A 17617-nucleotide genomic window follows, 5' to 3' on the forward strand; every position below is an offset into this window, starting at 1 on the left:
CTGGCACACACAGTAGCGCAGGACACTCGCAGAGTTCGGACAGAGGTGGAGTAGTGGAGAGACAGTGATACACACACACAAAGAGAGAGAGAGAGAGAGAGAGAGAGAGAGAGAGAGAGAGAGAGAGAATAGGGTGACCCCAGTGCGTCTTTGCGCTCCACTCCACACTACACGGCAAGCGACAATTTAGCCTACCTCCAGGACTGAGAGCCCGATCACTGTCGCTCTCGTATTGATCTCTCTTCATTTATTTTTGTATTATTATCATTTCAGCTCTACAACACCTGGAACAAGCCAGAGGCAGCAGCGGAGTGCACAGTTCTTCAACAGACACTTTGTTCATGAATAGAAACCCATAGGTTAAAGCTGCAGCCCGTCCACCATGGAGCACACTCAGACGGGTACAGTAAATTAACAGTATCCGACTTGAGGTGTTCTCTTCCTCCTCTCCCGTCCCCGCGCGGACCTTTCCTTCTCTTCACAATGAGCCGTTAAATTCCTGTCCGTCGCGGATGCTGCCGTGGCCGTGGGACTTTCTCTGGAGAGCAGCGGGTCAAGAACATCTCGGAGCGGACTCTGGAGGAGAGGAGAGCGGAGGAGGAGAGCGAGTGGAGGACGTCCATCCATTCATTTTGACCGCACCGTCCTCAGATGGAGCGCGTGCCCCCGCCACTGGCCGCTAAGATGCGCTGGATCACGCTGCTGCTCGCCGGCTTGACTTTCTGGAGCAAACTGTCGCTTTGTGACGGCTTCGACTACGAGGAGACGAATTATGAGTATTTCGAAGAGGAGAAAGCGGAGAGCATCGACTATAAAGACCCGTGCAAAGCCGGTAGGTGTCATTTTCTGCCTTTGAGTGATGCACATTCAGGCTAAATTTAGGCAGCCGTATAATTGATAGCATAAGAGGGTATATATAAGAGAGTCTGGTATAGGGTAAAAATAGACCAACCATAATAAATGTAATTACGAGAGTGTAAAAACTGCAGCTTATTGTGTTGTATAGCAGGGCTGCACTAAATTAGCGGTTCTGTTTTGTGGTCTTGTGGATACTTGCGGTGCACTTATGTTCTTAATTTCTCATGTTTAATTCAATTCAAAGGGGCTTGTATTGGCATGAGAGAACGCACACACACACACACACACACACACACACACACACACACACACACACACACACACACACACACACAGAGGCGCTAGGGGTCAAGTGGTTGAGCGCTGCGTGTGTTTGTGATTGTGAGTCTTGCGTCTGCAACTGGAGAAAGTCATCAATCATCTGATGAATTGAAAATGGTGGACAAGTGTAATGCTTCATGGTGTCGTCCACAGTAACAGTTTATGTATTGAGTTGTGCTTTCGTTATTGAAATGTTCCATTCTGCATAGGCTACTGTGAATAAATACTACTCACTCAATCAATCAATCAATCAATCAATCAATCAAGAATAATAGGGGGGTGTGGTATACCAATCATGATGGGGCAGGCAGGCGGGTGGAGGGCATGTATGCATGTGCAGCCCATTCACTGTCCTGTCCCGTTTCGAGATGTATAGCCTATACTTTTGTTTTCACAGCATTGTGGTTCTCAAAGTGGCATGGGGACCCCCAGGCCAGGGGTCCTCATGGGCCCAGGGTCCCCGCATCAAAAATGAGTTATACATAAAAATATATGTAACCCATTGGCTGGATATTTGAAAGGCCTATATGGAGTATCAGATCTATTTAGAAACACATCTTGAAAAATGTGAAAGATTTTGAATCTCATAATGTAGTGTAGCCTAATGACGTAGTAATGGTCAAAGCTCATAATGTAATAACGGTCCAAAATGTAATAAACTTAATTGTAATAGTGTAGCCTAATAATCATCTCATCATGTAATAAAATCCCAGGGGGGAATCTGGCACAAAATCCTCTCAGATGGGGGTCCGTGGACAAATAGCCTAGGCTATGTTAATTTGGAAGTCCATGACATGAATTAGTTTGAGACCACTGCACAGAAATGCGTCAACTAATAGCTATCGGGTATAGTATATAGCTTAGAATTGCGCCTTATTTTGAGCCCATCTCAATTTTGAGTTGACAGTGCCCAGGATATTGGATTCTGTCAGCGTCTGTGTGTGAGTACTGCAGGGCCTACGTGCATGTGTGAATGTGCATGAGAGTGGGAGAGGACAGAGGAGAGATTTGAGGCGTATTTGCTAGTGCACGCGCGCGCGTGTGTGTGTGTGTGTGTGTGTGTGTGTGTGTGTGTGTGTGTAAGTTTGCAAGGATCTAATCTGTCATCTGCACATGCAGCAGGTGCATGCATGAAGCTTGCACGCATGCACGGTTGGACATTTAATGAGAAGATCGAAACTGCAGTGGAATGACAGTAGAACCACACAGAGAAAATAAGTTTGAACCAAGATTGATATGTGCGTGCGTGCGTGCGTGCGTGCGTGCGTGCGTGCGCATGTGTGAAAGAGAGAGAGAGAGAGAGTGATTTGCTGTGTGCGTGCGTGCGTGTGCGTGCGTGTGCGTGCGTGCGTGCGTGCGTGCGTGTGTGTACACTGTAAAATGACAGACCTACAGCACTGTAAATGTTTGTACTCCCAATCAACAAGTTGTTGTTGTAGCCTACATTCAAAGTCAAAGTCACGTTTCTACATAAATCAGGCTATATTCATTTAATCCCACCCAACTGGTCTGTATGTTAGTGTTTGTGTGTGCCTGTGATTGTGCATGTGTGTCGTTATTATGGGTGCTCCACCCAAATGTGAGCAGATGTTTTGGACACAAATTCTGGAGTTTCACTTAAGACTTAACAAGTGTCTGTTCTTCCTCTCCTTTCCCCCCTTTCTTTACTCCTTTTATTTTTTCTGTAATAACAATTTCATTACAGGAATAATTTCTACAAGAACGTTTTGCACAAACAAGGCAGTTGCTATACAACATTTACATTTAGATTTTTCTCGGTCAATCCCATATTTGGCCAGCTCTGCCTATATATCGGCAGTGGCAGAGAAATCTCACAAAACTCCATTGACCTGCACATTTAAAGGTGAAGACCACCCTTGTCCAGCTAGCCAGGCTTGTATTTATGCTCGCATTCGGCTCAAAAATGAAAGCCTGGGGAAACGCATTGGAAAATCTGACATAGGAAGCCCACTTGGTATTCTGCTAACCAATATAGTGCAGAGGCGCGTCGCTCCAAATTTGGTGACGTCAGTGTTCTCCGCTGTTTTCTACCGGGGAAGGGAGGAGGGGGGCAGGGGCGGGTGCTCAGATCGGTGAACCAATAGGATCCACCGCTTGTTTTCGACCGGCACCCACCCATCTAGACCAGAAATCATGCAGGCTGGGATAGGCTATACCCTTTTCCTGACACAAGAAATCTAAGCAAGTTATATGGGCTTAATATTGATGACATCATGGATCTCCATCCCTGATGATGTCACGTGATGTCACAAGGCATAACCATATATGGAGATGTGGGGTGACAGACGGACTGACTGACTGACGGGAAATGCATGTTTTCATAGTAAATGCAACCTGCAGTTGCAACAAATATTATTATTAGACTGCATAGCCACGGCTATTATGCCACAACTATCAACCAATCGGATTACGTGTGTGTTTGTGTGCGTGCGAGTGTGTTGGAGTGGTAAAGACATGTGTGTATGTGTATGCATACAGCAGTGCAGGCCTGTTTATATGTGGATGTACATGTGTTTTGTGCATGTTTGTGTGCTGGTAATGGGAGTTTGGTTTCCCTACATAAGAAAATAATAATAACTTGAATTGAACTTTTTGAGTCCCACTGACATTACAAGATGTTTTTATTAAGGTGGCACATACAAAAGCATACAGCAATTCACTGAATGATATTAAAGCTAGTCTTTTTACATGATTCAGTGAATTTCTGTAGGTTTTTTTAAATTGCAAATTCCAATTGACTCTTCCAGCAAACCCTTTAAATCCTAATTAGGACCAGCTCATCCTGCTGCAGATCTGTTTAAAGAGTTCACTTATAGGCTTTCTTTTTTCTTTCTTTTCTCAGACTGCAGGGAAATCTAATTAGTTTCACACTACTTAACTGACAACACTGCTATTTGCAAGTGATTATTCACAACTACCAATCAATTAAATAACCTACTGCAGAAGCACTCGTGTACTGTGACAGTATGACTTCTTTGCAAGCTTACAATGTTAGGAAGATAAACTCATGTAAATATCAATATCAATTTAGTTTTTGAATTCAAGTTTCAGATCAAACAACTGTGACTCCACCATACCAAAATCAGTCTGCAATGTTGATGTGTGATGACATATTGCTCTGAACTCCACCCATAACTCTAAGCTTCCACTAGCTGACCAACACACATTCCATACATACCATACCACACACACATGCACGCACGCACAGTACACACACACACACACACACACACACACACACACACACACACACACACACACACACACACACACACACACACACACACACACACACACACACACACACACACACACACACACACACACACACACACACACACACACTGACCTGACAGGTTACTGACTTGTATTGGCTATGTGTTTGTATGTGTGCCCATGTGTGCGTTTGCACACATTAACAGTAAGATCTGTGTGGGTAATTTAATGTTTATTTAGCAATGTCCGGCTCTGTGGTTCTCCACATACGAAGAACTTACCTTGTGTGTGTGTGTGTGTGTGTGTGTGTGTGTGTGTGTGTGTGTGTGTGTGTGTGTGTGTGTGCGTGCGTGCGTGCGTGCGTGCGTGCGTGCGTGTTTGTGTGCTTATGTGTGTGTATGTATGTGTGTGTGTTTGTGTTTGCCAGGCTCGTTCACGGGGAACAGGCGAGGCATTGAGTGTTGTGTTGTAGGTTAAAATCTTGAGAAATGGTTTTCTGCTCTAAATATCAGCACCTATAAAGAATCTATTTATACTCTGACCAGCCATGTATACCTCTCACGGCACGCACACACACACACACACACACGCGCGCACACACGCGCATGCACGCTCGAGTGTGACATATTCATAACATACACAAATGTGTGTGATCACATACATTCACATTATGATGATTCTTCAGAGGTCCGGTCAGTTGGTACGGTCCAATTTACAATATAGGCATTAGCAGATATGCTCTTATCTAGAGTGTCGGAGTGTGAGTTTGGAATAAGCAGAAGTAGATTTAGTGGGCACTCGGATGCTCCAGGCCAGCGGTAAAACACCTGTCCACCGCCGCGGAGACTAGGGGTTCGAATCCAGGGGGAGGGAGGGAAGGGAATCCTGGCGGGAAGAGTATGATATTGTCACTGCACATACTCCTACCTACAGATTGGGGCGGCACCTGTCAGCGAGGAATGTTCATCAGAAGGAGTAGAATGAAGGCTCTACAGTACGTCCTCCCGGGGTCTGTATGCGTGTGCGGTATAGAGGCCGACCGACATGTTGTTCAGAAGATATTTTGGCTATCAGAGACAGAGAGAGAATTGGCCATTTCAGGTATATTGACACACTATATCGGGATTGACCCAAATAATCCAGTATCTGTCAGGCTCTAGTGTACTGTGCCTTTCTCCATGTCTATAGCATGTATGCCTGTGTCCTTGTATGTCTATGTATTGTGTGTGTGTGTTGCTAGCATGCTGCTAGCATGTAAGATATGTGAGTGGCTTGTACTCAGTCTCCTGTTATTGCTGGGAAAACACTGGCTGTCTGCTTATCTCCTCCACATCCCACGTTGCCAGACAGGAGAGCACACACTTCCATGTCTTTGTGTAGTGATTTCCCTGCACGGACACACACACACACACACACACACACACACACACACACACACACACACACACACACACACACACACACACACACACACACACACACACACACACACACACACACACACAAGCACGCGCGTGCACATGTGTATGTGCACACGCATGCGCAGTGCTCTCTCCATTCACCCGTGCTTATCTCTTCCTGGTTGTCTGCATCCTGCTACTCAGCTGGAGATGACCACCACACACACACACACACACACACACACACACACACACACACACACACACACACACACACACACACACACAGAAGCTGTTACACTCAGTCAGAGTCATTCATGCTTCCTTCCAAATCAGTGTTCTCATAAAACCCTCTCTCTCTCTCTCTCTCTCTCTCTCTCTCTCTGTCTCTCTCTCTCTCTCTCTCTCTCTCTCTCTCTCTCTCTCTCACACACACACACACACACACACACACACACACACACACACACACACACACACACACACACACACACACACACACACACACACACACACACACACACACACACACATGTACACACACACACACACAGAGAGAGAGTGAAAGCAAAACAAACCATGCTGAATGGATGAAGTGCTGCGTCTTAGCAGAGACTATACACTTAGGAGTCTAGTGATACAGGCACATTCTCTCGAGTCAGCGTCATTATTCCGACGGTGTGTTGGTCCGACGTCAGTTGACACGCACTAGTCCGACACCCTACCACAAACCCTAACCTACCTAACCCTAACCACATGCGGAAGCCACGTATGTGTCTTAACCGGCCATGTATATCAGAGCCGCGGGTGAGTCTTAACCAGCCACGTATGTTTCTTAACTGGCCACGTATGTGTCTTAACTGGCCACGTATGTGTCTTAACTGGCCACGTATGTGTCTTAACCGGCCACGTATGTTTCTTAACCGGCCACATATGTGTCTTAACCGGCCATGTATATCAGAGCCGCGGGTGAGTCTTAACCAGCCACGTATGTTTCTTAACTGGCCACGTATGTGTCTTAACTGGCCACGTATGTGTCTTAACTGGCCACGTATGTGTCTTAACCGGCCACGTATGTTTCTTAACCGGCCACGTATGTGTCTTAACCGACCACGTATGTGTCTTAACCGGCCACGTATGTGTCTTAACTGGCCACGTATGTGTCTTAACCGGCCACGTATGTGTCTTTAACCGGCCACGTATGTGTCTTAACCGGCCACGTATGTGTCTTAACCGGCCACGTATGTGTCTTAACCTAACGCGTACTAACCGTACGCAAAGCCACATTGGAAATGTTAGAATTACGGGCAGATCCCCATTCTCTCACATAGCAATTCACAACAACTTCAGAATTAAATGGCCTGTAGCGGTCGAGTGGTCTAGTGGTGTGGTGGTCTGGCGATTTACCTACAGAATCTTGAGTGTCAATTTTCAATCAGTCAATGTTTGCACCCTCCCCGGGACTAGTTAAAATAATTTTACATTAGCAAAGACTCCAGCACAGTTCCGACTTCAAGTGTCCATTGTCCAAGTGTTCTTAATTGAGTTGGAACCCAAAGGGCCTATGATTGCTTAAGTCATTGTCAGTCATACTGGATGAAAACATCAATAGTAGTAATGTGTATTTGCGTCGGACCAGTCAGAGCACACAGCTCAACATCAATAGTAGTAATGTGTATTTGCGTCGGACCAGTCAGAGCACACAGCTCAACATCAGGCACAGACAAAACACAATAATAATATGAGTAACAACAATATACTGTACAATAGAACACTGACCCACTGTATGGCCATTTTGTGTCAAAGCTGGAACTTGGTGTGTGTGTGTGTGTGTGTGTGTGTGTGTGTGTGTGTGTGTGTGTGTGTGTGTGCTCAGAGAAACCCAGTGTGTGAGTGGAGCCCACCATGTCGTGACAACAAGCGGGGGGCTACTGTTCACCTCTTCCCCCTTTCTCCATAGGAAGGAAACTGAAGCTGATGTGTGCGTGTGTATGTGTGTGCGCACATGCATCTGTGTGAGTATGTGAGTGTGTGCACGTGTAAGCAAGAAAGATGGAGAGTGTGTGTGAATGTGTAAGGGCTAATATGTGCATACCGTATTTGTGCATTATGTTTGTGTGTGACGGAAAAATATAGACAGACAGACTGACAGACAGAGTGCGTGCGTGTGGTGAAAATGACATGCTGTACAGTGCACTACATGTACAGTGTGTTCACACTCACATATAGATGTGTATGAGGTGTACACATGTGTGTGCGTCTGCATGCGTGCGGCCGTGCTCGCACGCACACGTGCGCTCGTGTGTGTGTGCATGTGTGTGTGCATGTGTGTGTGTGTGTGTGTGTGTGTGTGTGTGTGTGTGTGTGTGTGTGTGTGTGTGCATGCGTGTGTGCGTGTGTAAGGCAGAGACATTCTCTCTCTCATATTATATTAAACAGGATTTTCCCGGCCAGAGTGCTCTGCCACCCAGCTTCCCAATCCTTCCTGAGGATTCTGGGCTCAGCACTAAACTCTCAGAGAGGAATGTTTGTTTTGGAACGCCGGAGTTCCGTTCACGGAGAAGCCATGAGTCAGCATCGCCTCACGCACGCCTCTTATACCCATCATGCTTTGTTCATTTATGAAGTGTTTGCATCCTTTGTGTACAGACGAGCAGTCAGATCGGTCAAATTCCAGGCATGCTCATAATTCCCATAAAGAAAGACTTAGCGCTCGGGTGGCGCAGTGGTAAAGTCCCTGCTCACCGCCACGGAGGTTGTGGGTTAGAATCCACGTGGCGCATCCAGCTTTGTCGAGCATCTATGCGAATTTGTCACTGCACGTATTCCTACATGCTGTGGTGGAAACTCTTTACTGATGGGGAGGAAGCTGATGGCGCCGGGGATGCGCCATGCAGTACGTGGCAGTGAATGGAGCCGGCTGGACCAGCTTGTGAACAAACACCATTTATGTCATATACGGTAATCGGTTCAGGAATATAAAAAAAAAGACATGTTGTTTTCTAATCACTTGCTTTTCGATGTGCACAGTACATAATTATTGAGGATTTAAACAGTGGCAGGTATTGTTTCTGTCATGGAGGTATCGCGAGATTTGGTTGCAGGAAACGGTGGGTAGACTTGCAATGCTTGTCATGTTCAGAAACTTGCTCTTTAGATACCTCTAAAAATGACACAGTGTACACATCGAAAAGCAACACAGCAGTGTTATCTGTCTTCTTTTATTTTCCAGAAGAGATTACTTTACAAAGGTCTCAGTCATTCCGAAATAGTGTTTGTTCATGAGCTGGTCACCAGGCTCTCATTGGCTCCAAATGCATTCCACCGAATGTCCGGGTGCTGTTTGGCTCTCATGGTGCGACGAATCTGCCGTCTGGAATTGCATATTAGTGAAGATGTCCTTACATTCTTTTTAATATACCTTGCCTGTCAGCAGGGAGTATTGGGCGGGAGGAGTAGGAAGAAGGCTCTACTCTACGTCCTCTTGTTGTACGTAGAGTAGAAGGTGGAAAGTGAGTCAGTAGGATACAACAACAGTTGTTGTACGTAGAGTAGAAGGTGGAAAGTGAGTCAGTAGGATACAACAACAGTTGTTGTACGTAGAGTAGAAGGTGGAAAGTGAGTCAGTAGGATACAACAACAGTTGTTGTACGTAGAGTAGAAGGTGGAAAGTGAGTCAGTAGGATACAACAACAGTTGTTGTACGTAGAGTAGAAGGTGGAAAGTGAGTCAGTAGGATACAACACAGTGACAACACACATGTGTGAGGAAATTACTGGCACAACGACTAAAGTGGAGAGAAAAGGGCATAAAAAGCACAAAGAAAAGACACGTGATCTTGTAGATTTTGGTGAAGAGATTTGGTGTGGACGGGAAAAAAGTACGGTTGTAACTCAGGTCCATTTAACTAAAACAAGAGGGTTTATTTAATCCAGTAACCACAGGCCTCGAAAATGAAATGATGTGTCTGCCATATTGATAATAAGGCAGTTTAGTGTTTCCCTTGGTATCCTATCTGTACTAGGGCATGTCAACCTGAGCCGGTACGCATTCCCACAGTTTCATCACATTGGGCAAAGGCGAATGCCCAGGTGATGATCTACTGTCTGTATATTTACCTCTGAAAACAAAGTGTGACAGTCATACTGAGCAAACAAGGACCTCATTGCCACCTGGACCAGCCAATCAATTCCTTTCCAGCCCAGCCAATGAGAGATTTGCCTGAGGGTTTCCCCTGGCAAAACCCAAACATGCTGTTTTGTAATTCAATTCATAATGACGCTTTGTTTTAAGAGGTAAACTAAATATAGATCATCACCTGGGCATTGGCCATTGCCCAATGTGATGAAAGTGTACCGGCTGGGACTTTGCGACGTCACTCACTATCTGATCAGTGTGTCCTGCTGGTACAGCTAGTAACTGGACCACTTCCATTTTGGTGTTCTTTTTATTGTTATGTGTGTAAAGTCATTTTGATGAAAAAGCACATGCAATTGTAACTGTCTCCCCCTAATACACTGTTTCTATCTCAGCTTTCCCACCGTCACAACAACACTGTTTCCCCCCCAGCGTTCCCACTGTATGTCTCCTCTACGGTATATTCTCTCTCTCAGCTTTCCTATACTCTGTCTGTCTCTGTCTCCCACTGTCTGTCTGTCTCCCACATTGTCAGTTAGTTTATGTTACCACCCCACACTCACCTGGTGCGTTGCTCTTCATTAAACTGAAGGTTTGATGTATTTGAGAAACACAAAGAAGAAAGATCGAACCGGTACGTTTTTCACTAAACTTCTTCCTACTTCTTTTTATGAATATACTGTAATTTAAGGAAGATGTAAAGTTAACTTTGGCGCTATTTCTTTCTTTAAAAAAAGAATAGTAGTAGTAATTGTAGTATAGCCCCGTATTGTATAAACTTGTGGGGGACCCTGGTCAATACTGTATAGATAAATCCACAGAGGTGTGCCCTACAGAGATAAGAGCCCTGTAGGCCAGGTGTAGTTAATTAGTTAATGGTACACCTGGTTCAGTAATGGCTGCGCCCAGGGCACCCCTCTGTGGATTCGTCTAGAATGGAAGGTCAAAAGTAACGTAACACATTTCACGCTCAACACTATGGGAATTGTAATAATTACACAATTATGTTATAGTGTTAACTTCCTGTAAGGCTTGTATTAGGGCTGTGGTAGGAGGAGGTGAGGTAACATTTCACTGTTTAATATCAGTTCAGGAGGTGAGCCGTTCAGCGGGTCATCACACAACCACAACGGTCTGCTGGAAATGCACACATAAGACTCTCTTGCACGCATGCACCACACACACACACACACACACACACACACACACACACACACACACACACACACACACACACACACACACACACACACACACACACACGCACGCACACACACACACACACACACACATACACACACACACACACACACACACACACGCACACACACACACACACACACACACACACACACACACACACACACACACACACACACACACACACACACACACACGCACGCATGGACGCACGCATGGACGCACACATTTAGCATTTCAGGACAGGAATAGCTGAGAATTACTAAAGTGAGATTTTGAGAACAATGGTGTGTGTGTGTGTGCGGTTAGGGTTAGTAATGGGGGCGAGTCGGACCAATAATCGAGTCGGACCAATAATGGGGGCGAGTCGGACCAATAATGGGGGCGAGTCGGACCAATAATGGGGACGAGTCGGACCAATAATGGGGGCGAGTCGGACCAATAATGGGGACGAGTCGGACCAATAATGGGGGCGAGTCGGACCAATAATGGGGGCGAGTCGGACCAATAATGGGGACGAGTCGGACCAATAATGGGGGCGAGTCGGACCAATAATGGGGACGAGTCGGACCAATAATGGGGGCGAGTCGGACCAATAATGGGGGCGAGTCGGACCAATAATGGGGGCGAGTCGGACCAATAATGGGGGCGAGTCGGACCAATAATGGGGGCGAGTCGGACCAATGCACCGTCGGAATAATAGGCTGACCCGAGAGAATGTGCCTGTATCCCTAGACTCGTGAGTGTAGTCTTTGCTAAGGCGCAGCACTTCATCCATTCAGCCAGCATGCTTTCACACTGTATGTGTGTGTGTGCGTGTGTGTGTGTGTGTGTGTGTGTATGTGTGTGTGTGTGTATGTGTGCGTGCGTGCGTGCGTGCGTGCGTGCGTGCGTGCAATTTGGTCTCTGGTTACAGTAAGACAATAACATATATGATTAGTTGGGCTGTGTGTGTGTGTGTGTGTGTGTGTGTGTGTGTGTGTGTGTGTGTGTGTGTGCACGCGCGTGTGTGCGTGTGTGTGCGTGTGTGTGTGTGTGTGTGTGTGGGGACTGCTGGACATGAAACGAGAACTTCGAGAAGTCGACATGTGAAATTGGGGACAAAATTGGTGTCCAACTGTAAGGTTGGGGTTGGGCCTTGGAGGATATGGAATATAAATCAATGCAATCTCCTCCTTGAAAACCCAACGCACGTGTGCACATACGTGTGTGTGTGTGCACATACGTGTGTGTGTGTGTGTGTGTGTGTGTGTGTGTGTGTGTGTGTGTGTGTGTGTGTGTGTGTGTGTGGTGTTTGTGTGGGACCCAGACAGTCTGATCCCAAAGATGCTTTGTCCTTATTTTACCTATTCAGCAACACACACGCTCAGGGATCCGCTCGTAATTCCAACGGCGTATTATTCCGGCAACGTTGACTTTGCGTGCGATTAGGGTTAGGGACAAGGTTAGTAATGTGGTGAGTCAGACCAACTCGGCGAATAATGTGCTGTCTTAATGATGCTGACACACACGCACGCACGCACGCACGCACGCACGCACGCACGCACGCACGCACGCACACACACACACACACACACACACACACACACACACACACACACACACACACACAACTTTATTCGAGACTATTCTATTTTCTGCACCAGAGATAGCTTATCCCCTCTTTTCTCTCTCTCTCTCTCTCTCTGTCTCTCTCTCTCTCTTTCTTGCCGTCCCTCTGACATCTCTTCCTCTGATACTGCCTGAGATTCACAAGAAAAGAAAGAAAGACATCAAAGAGCAAAATGAACAGACTACTAAACTACAGAAACTAAATAAAATAGCTGTTTTGATAATATATTACACAATTAATCACGTAATCTTCAAACACTCCTGTGTGCACGTACGTATGTCTGAAATTCATGTAACTCGAGAACCATTCACTCCACCGACTTCAAATTTGACACACACATTCCACACCACCACAGGGAGTGCAGTGCCTTGAGTCAGTCGGGTACACGGTTGTCCAGAACTACCACAAAAGGCTCTGGTCAGGTTCTGCCAGTGGACCTAATGAGCCTAAGTCCCCTCACCTGTACAATTCCCAGCCTCTGCCTCAGCCAATTGATTGCAATGGCAACCCTGCCAACCCCACCTGCCATTTGATTAGTTAACCAGTCCACTTAACACAGTCAGTTTGCACTCTTCAGACACAGGCAGGCAGACAGACAGATACAGAGATCTCCATATATGGGCACAAAAGCTATGACAACGGGTATTGCATACTAGGTTCCCAACTTGTATCGTTCCCAAGTAAGCCGGTGGCTGACGGGCACAGGTCTAGTTAGTATGAAATATAATCATGGGTAAACACTGTCCAGTGATGAGTTGTGCAGGGCCAGTCTGTGAGGCTGTAGCAGCTCTCCCCCTGCTCCTTACAGGGTTAATTCTGAACAGCCAGCTCACACAGTGATTACTTTATGAAAATCCTTCACTGCAGCACTGACATAATCTCTTTTTTTAATATCACGGTACACTCATATTCACATTCATAAGTCATAGACAGACAGAACGACAATTGGATGGAGGAATGGTACACACGTGCACTCACATGTATCCATGTGACCATTGCCTACCTACAGAGTGACCTTATATCTGCTTAATGAGGACCTTAATGAGGTGTGTTTTGTGTGTGTGTGTGTGTGTGTGTGTGTGTGTGTGTGCGTGCGTGCGTGCGTGCGTGCGTGCGTGCGTGCGTGTTGGTGTGCTGTACCCCACGGAGGGGTTCGATCACATTGCATGCGAAATGTCAAAGAACAGTAAGGACACATTGAACAGCCGCACAGTAAGAGTTTTCATTTAACCATCTGAACCCTATTCTCCACTTAGTCGTGCAAAGTAACAGGTTGTATTCCTTTAAATTGTTGGAAGATTTTTTAATGCTCAAAATAGGGACACCAAGTTGAAAACGGTTAAATACACCGTTTTACACTAACGGGGTTAAATTAACCCAGTCATACACTTGAATGTATTTGAAAACAGAGTTTTAACTGTCAGCCGGTGTCCCACATGGAGATCTGTGTATGTGCCTGTGTGTGAAGACTGCAAACTGAAAAGTGTACTTGGCAATCAATTCGGCCCACTGGCAGAGCCTGCTTGGTTGAGCCTCAATTGGCTGAGGCAGAGGCTGGAAATTGCACAGGTGAAAGGAGTTGGCCTCATTAGGCCCACTGGCAGAGCCTGGCCCAGGTGAAAGGAGTTGGTCTCATTAGGCCCACTGGCAGAGCCTGACCAGAGCCTTTTGTGGTGGTTCTGGAGAACCGTGGGTCCGACCGACTCGATACCTGGCACTGCACTCCCTGTGGTGGTGTGGAACGCGTGTGTCGAATGTGAAGTCGGTGGGTCAAACGCTTCTCGAGTTACGTGCATTACAACCGCACACACACACGCACGCACGCTGATTTATAGTATGATGATTCCCTGCTTTCATATGACATGAAAAAACAAAAAGTCCAATGGCAGTCCCTCAGTCACATTTGGTCACAAATGGTAAACACAGACACACGCACACGCACATGCACATGCACATGCACGCACATGCACGCACATGCACGCACACACACAAGTCTGCACTGAAAATGAACTTGTAATTGTAAAGCGTCATTGGGTTTTTGAAAGGCACTATATAAATTCTTGTTATTATTATTATTGAGGGCTATGCCCAGTTTTGTGTGCACGTGTGTATAGCGATGATTTGATTGGCTAAGCACGGAATTGAGGACAAAAGGTGAGAACAAGTGATTATCCGGATTGGACTTTAGGATAAAAAGTGAGGACACACACACACCGATTGATGTTTTACACTGGGTTCCAGTGTAAAGCTGTGGTGTGTGCAAGAGTTATGGTGTGTTCCAAACTTCCAATCTGTCGCGTGCTAACGTGGCTCACTGCTAACACTGTGAGATCATTGAAGGTGTACGAGGGAAAGTTTCAAACAACAGAAGGAAGCATTTGGTGCATTATTGCCTCCTGCGTGTGTGCGTGCGTGCGTGCGTGCGTGCGTGTGTGTGTGTGTGTGTGTGTGTGTGTCTCTTGGTAGTGGTGGTGCAGTGCCTCTGATGAAGGGTAAACTGTGAGGTACTGGTCAGCAGCGTGCTGCACCTACCCAGGTGCATCCTGGTGCTATTGAGATCAATAGAGCTCCTATAGCTGCAGCTCCTCTCTCCTCCTCTCCTCTCCCTATACAACTCCACCCTCCCTCCCCACCTCCTCTCCTCTCCCTCCCCACCTCTTCTCCCTGCACCTTGATGTGCTCATTATGCAAAATGTCCTGTTTCAAGTTTTCAAATGTATATTAAGAAAACAACTTTTGAAAATAGCAGATCCACAAGCCCACAATGCATCGCGATCTGCTATTTTCAAATGGCCGAAATGTATATAGGGTTGAAAAGGGTTGAAATGGTTAATGTATGTTTTGTAATAATATTCAATCTACAAAGTAACTAGTAACTAAAGTTTTCAACTAAATGTAGTGGCGTGAAAGTGCAATATCTGGATCTGAGATGTAGTGGAGTATAGAAGTAAAAGTATTGGAAATTGGAAATACTCCAGTATAGTACAAATACCTCAAAATGGTATTGACGTACAGTACTTAAGTAAATGTACTGTGTTAATTTCCACCAAAACCCCTCCTCACTTATTCCCTGTTCTCCCTGCATCTCCTTCTCCACCTTATTTCCCTATATTCATCCTCTCATCTCATTCTCTCTCCTTCCTACTACTCCTCCGCCTCTCTCCTTCGAACTCCGCATCACCCCTCCTCGTCTCCTCCCTTCCTCCTGCCTTGACTTTGGTTTATTTACGGCGTCTCTCTGTGGATTAACAAGACCGCAACAATCAATGGACGCTTCTCACCACTACTACACTCACAGTCCACACTGTAACTGTACTGTATCTCTCCTCTCTCTCTCTCTCTCTCTCTCTCTCTCTGTGTCTCTCTCTCTTTATGTCTCTCTCTCTCTCTCTCTCTCTCTCTCTCTCTCTCTCTCTCTCTCTCTGTCTCTCTCTTTCTGCTTGTGTCAGCTGCTTTGCAAGCACTGCTAAACTTCAAGTCCTTGTAGTCTCCCCTGCTAGCACCGTAATGTTTATTTCGTATATAGTGCCAATATTTATACGGTATACTGCTGTCACTGTACAGCCAACTGCTCCACAAATACACTTTCACACACACAGACACACGGCGACACATACATGGTTTAAAATCTAAAGCTCGTACCACGATGCGTTGTGAGCTTATAGATCTTCTATTTCTGGCACATGACACCGCCGTACAACAAAGCATGAATCAGGCTTAAGCATAAGAAATCAACACTGGTGCATCCGGGTGGCCTCAACCACTGTTATGTTAACCTTGCCTCACCAGGCTTTCCACCACCTCGGAGGAAAGCCTGATCTCTGTTTCAAAAGTCTGTATGATCCTGTCGGGAGCGGATGATATCCGATTTTTCTCAATAAAAGCTCTCGTAGCCTGTAGCTTTTATTGAGAAAAATCGGAAGAAGTTGCCGCCTGTTGTTCCTGCCTGTCGAACTACAAAACAATACTACAACATGACGTAATGATATCATCCGCTCCCGACAGGATCATATACCGAAATGAAATGGTGCCCAGGCTACTGTTATGTAGAGGCCAGTGTTCGATGCCTGGCAGCAGTGCCAGCTTGACAGATCTGTAACTCTGAGAGTTACTGCCGGCCGGGGGGCCCTAAAAAGGTGTGAGAACCACTGTTACTGTACCAGGGTATTAATTAACGGTAGATTAACAATGAAGACATCGGTGATGGCGGTAGGAAGTAGACTGGCTAAAAGCAGCGGATTTTGTCCACGACTCCTGCTGTTTGGTCGTGGTGACTGTTCAATGAATGTGAGTCACATGTGCGCTCAGCAGGGAGGCGAACTGGGGGAGATAGCATGAACATCTGTGTCCGTTACGCTCGCCCGGTGAAACTCTTCGCTGACAGGTGAGAAGAAGAAGCATGGTGATTCAATGAGGCATGTTGTTGTCTAAAGGTATCAATTTGTTAAACGTCAACTATTACTTTATTTGCAAACCGTTCAGAGAGTGTAGAAGAATTAAGCAATATTACACAAGAGTGTAATACCCTCGAGTGTAATATTGCAATTATACAACAGTTACCCTTAAAACTAAGATAGTCGCCAAAAAAAACATAATTTTCTAATGACAGATGAAGCCACTACGACCACAAATGTCCCAAGAAACTAGCTAGCCTAGCCACGAGTCTGCTGCGCTCTGGGAGAACAACACGACTGAATTCTTTGTTTTAATTAGGTGTTCCATGATGCTCGTTTGAAGCACGACTAGAAGGCTGTTTCAACCAATCAGATTGCTTCCTCATTTTGATCGTAGTTTGCCTGTTATGTCTCTACCTCTACCACATCAATACGGCATAGACCTACTGAACAAAATA

The 17617-nt window shown here is 46.0% G+C and overlaps 1 protein-coding gene across 1 annotated transcript in view; it reads left to right on the plus strand.

The window, feature by feature from the left end:
• Positions 1–417: 417 nt before the first annotated feature.
• The window catches only part of tll1 (tolloid-like 1), a gene marked incomplete at its 3' end in the record, with an annotated part of 57711 nt that continues 40511 nt past the window's right edge, over positions 418–17617 (plus strand). Inside the window, exon 1 of the mRNA XM_079498959.1 lies at positions 418–832. Coding sequence (XP_079355085.1) covers positions 652–832 — 181 coding nt within the window. The 5' untranslated portion in view covers positions 418–651. The remainder of the gene's footprint in view (positions 833–17617) is intronic.

Source organism: Electrona antarctica, assembly GCF_951216825.1.
Source record: "Electrona antarctica genome assembly, chromosome: 4".
In the NCBI taxonomy this organism is placed as follows: Eukaryota; Metazoa; Chordata; class Actinopteri; order Myctophiformes; family Myctophidae; genus Electrona; species Electrona antarctica.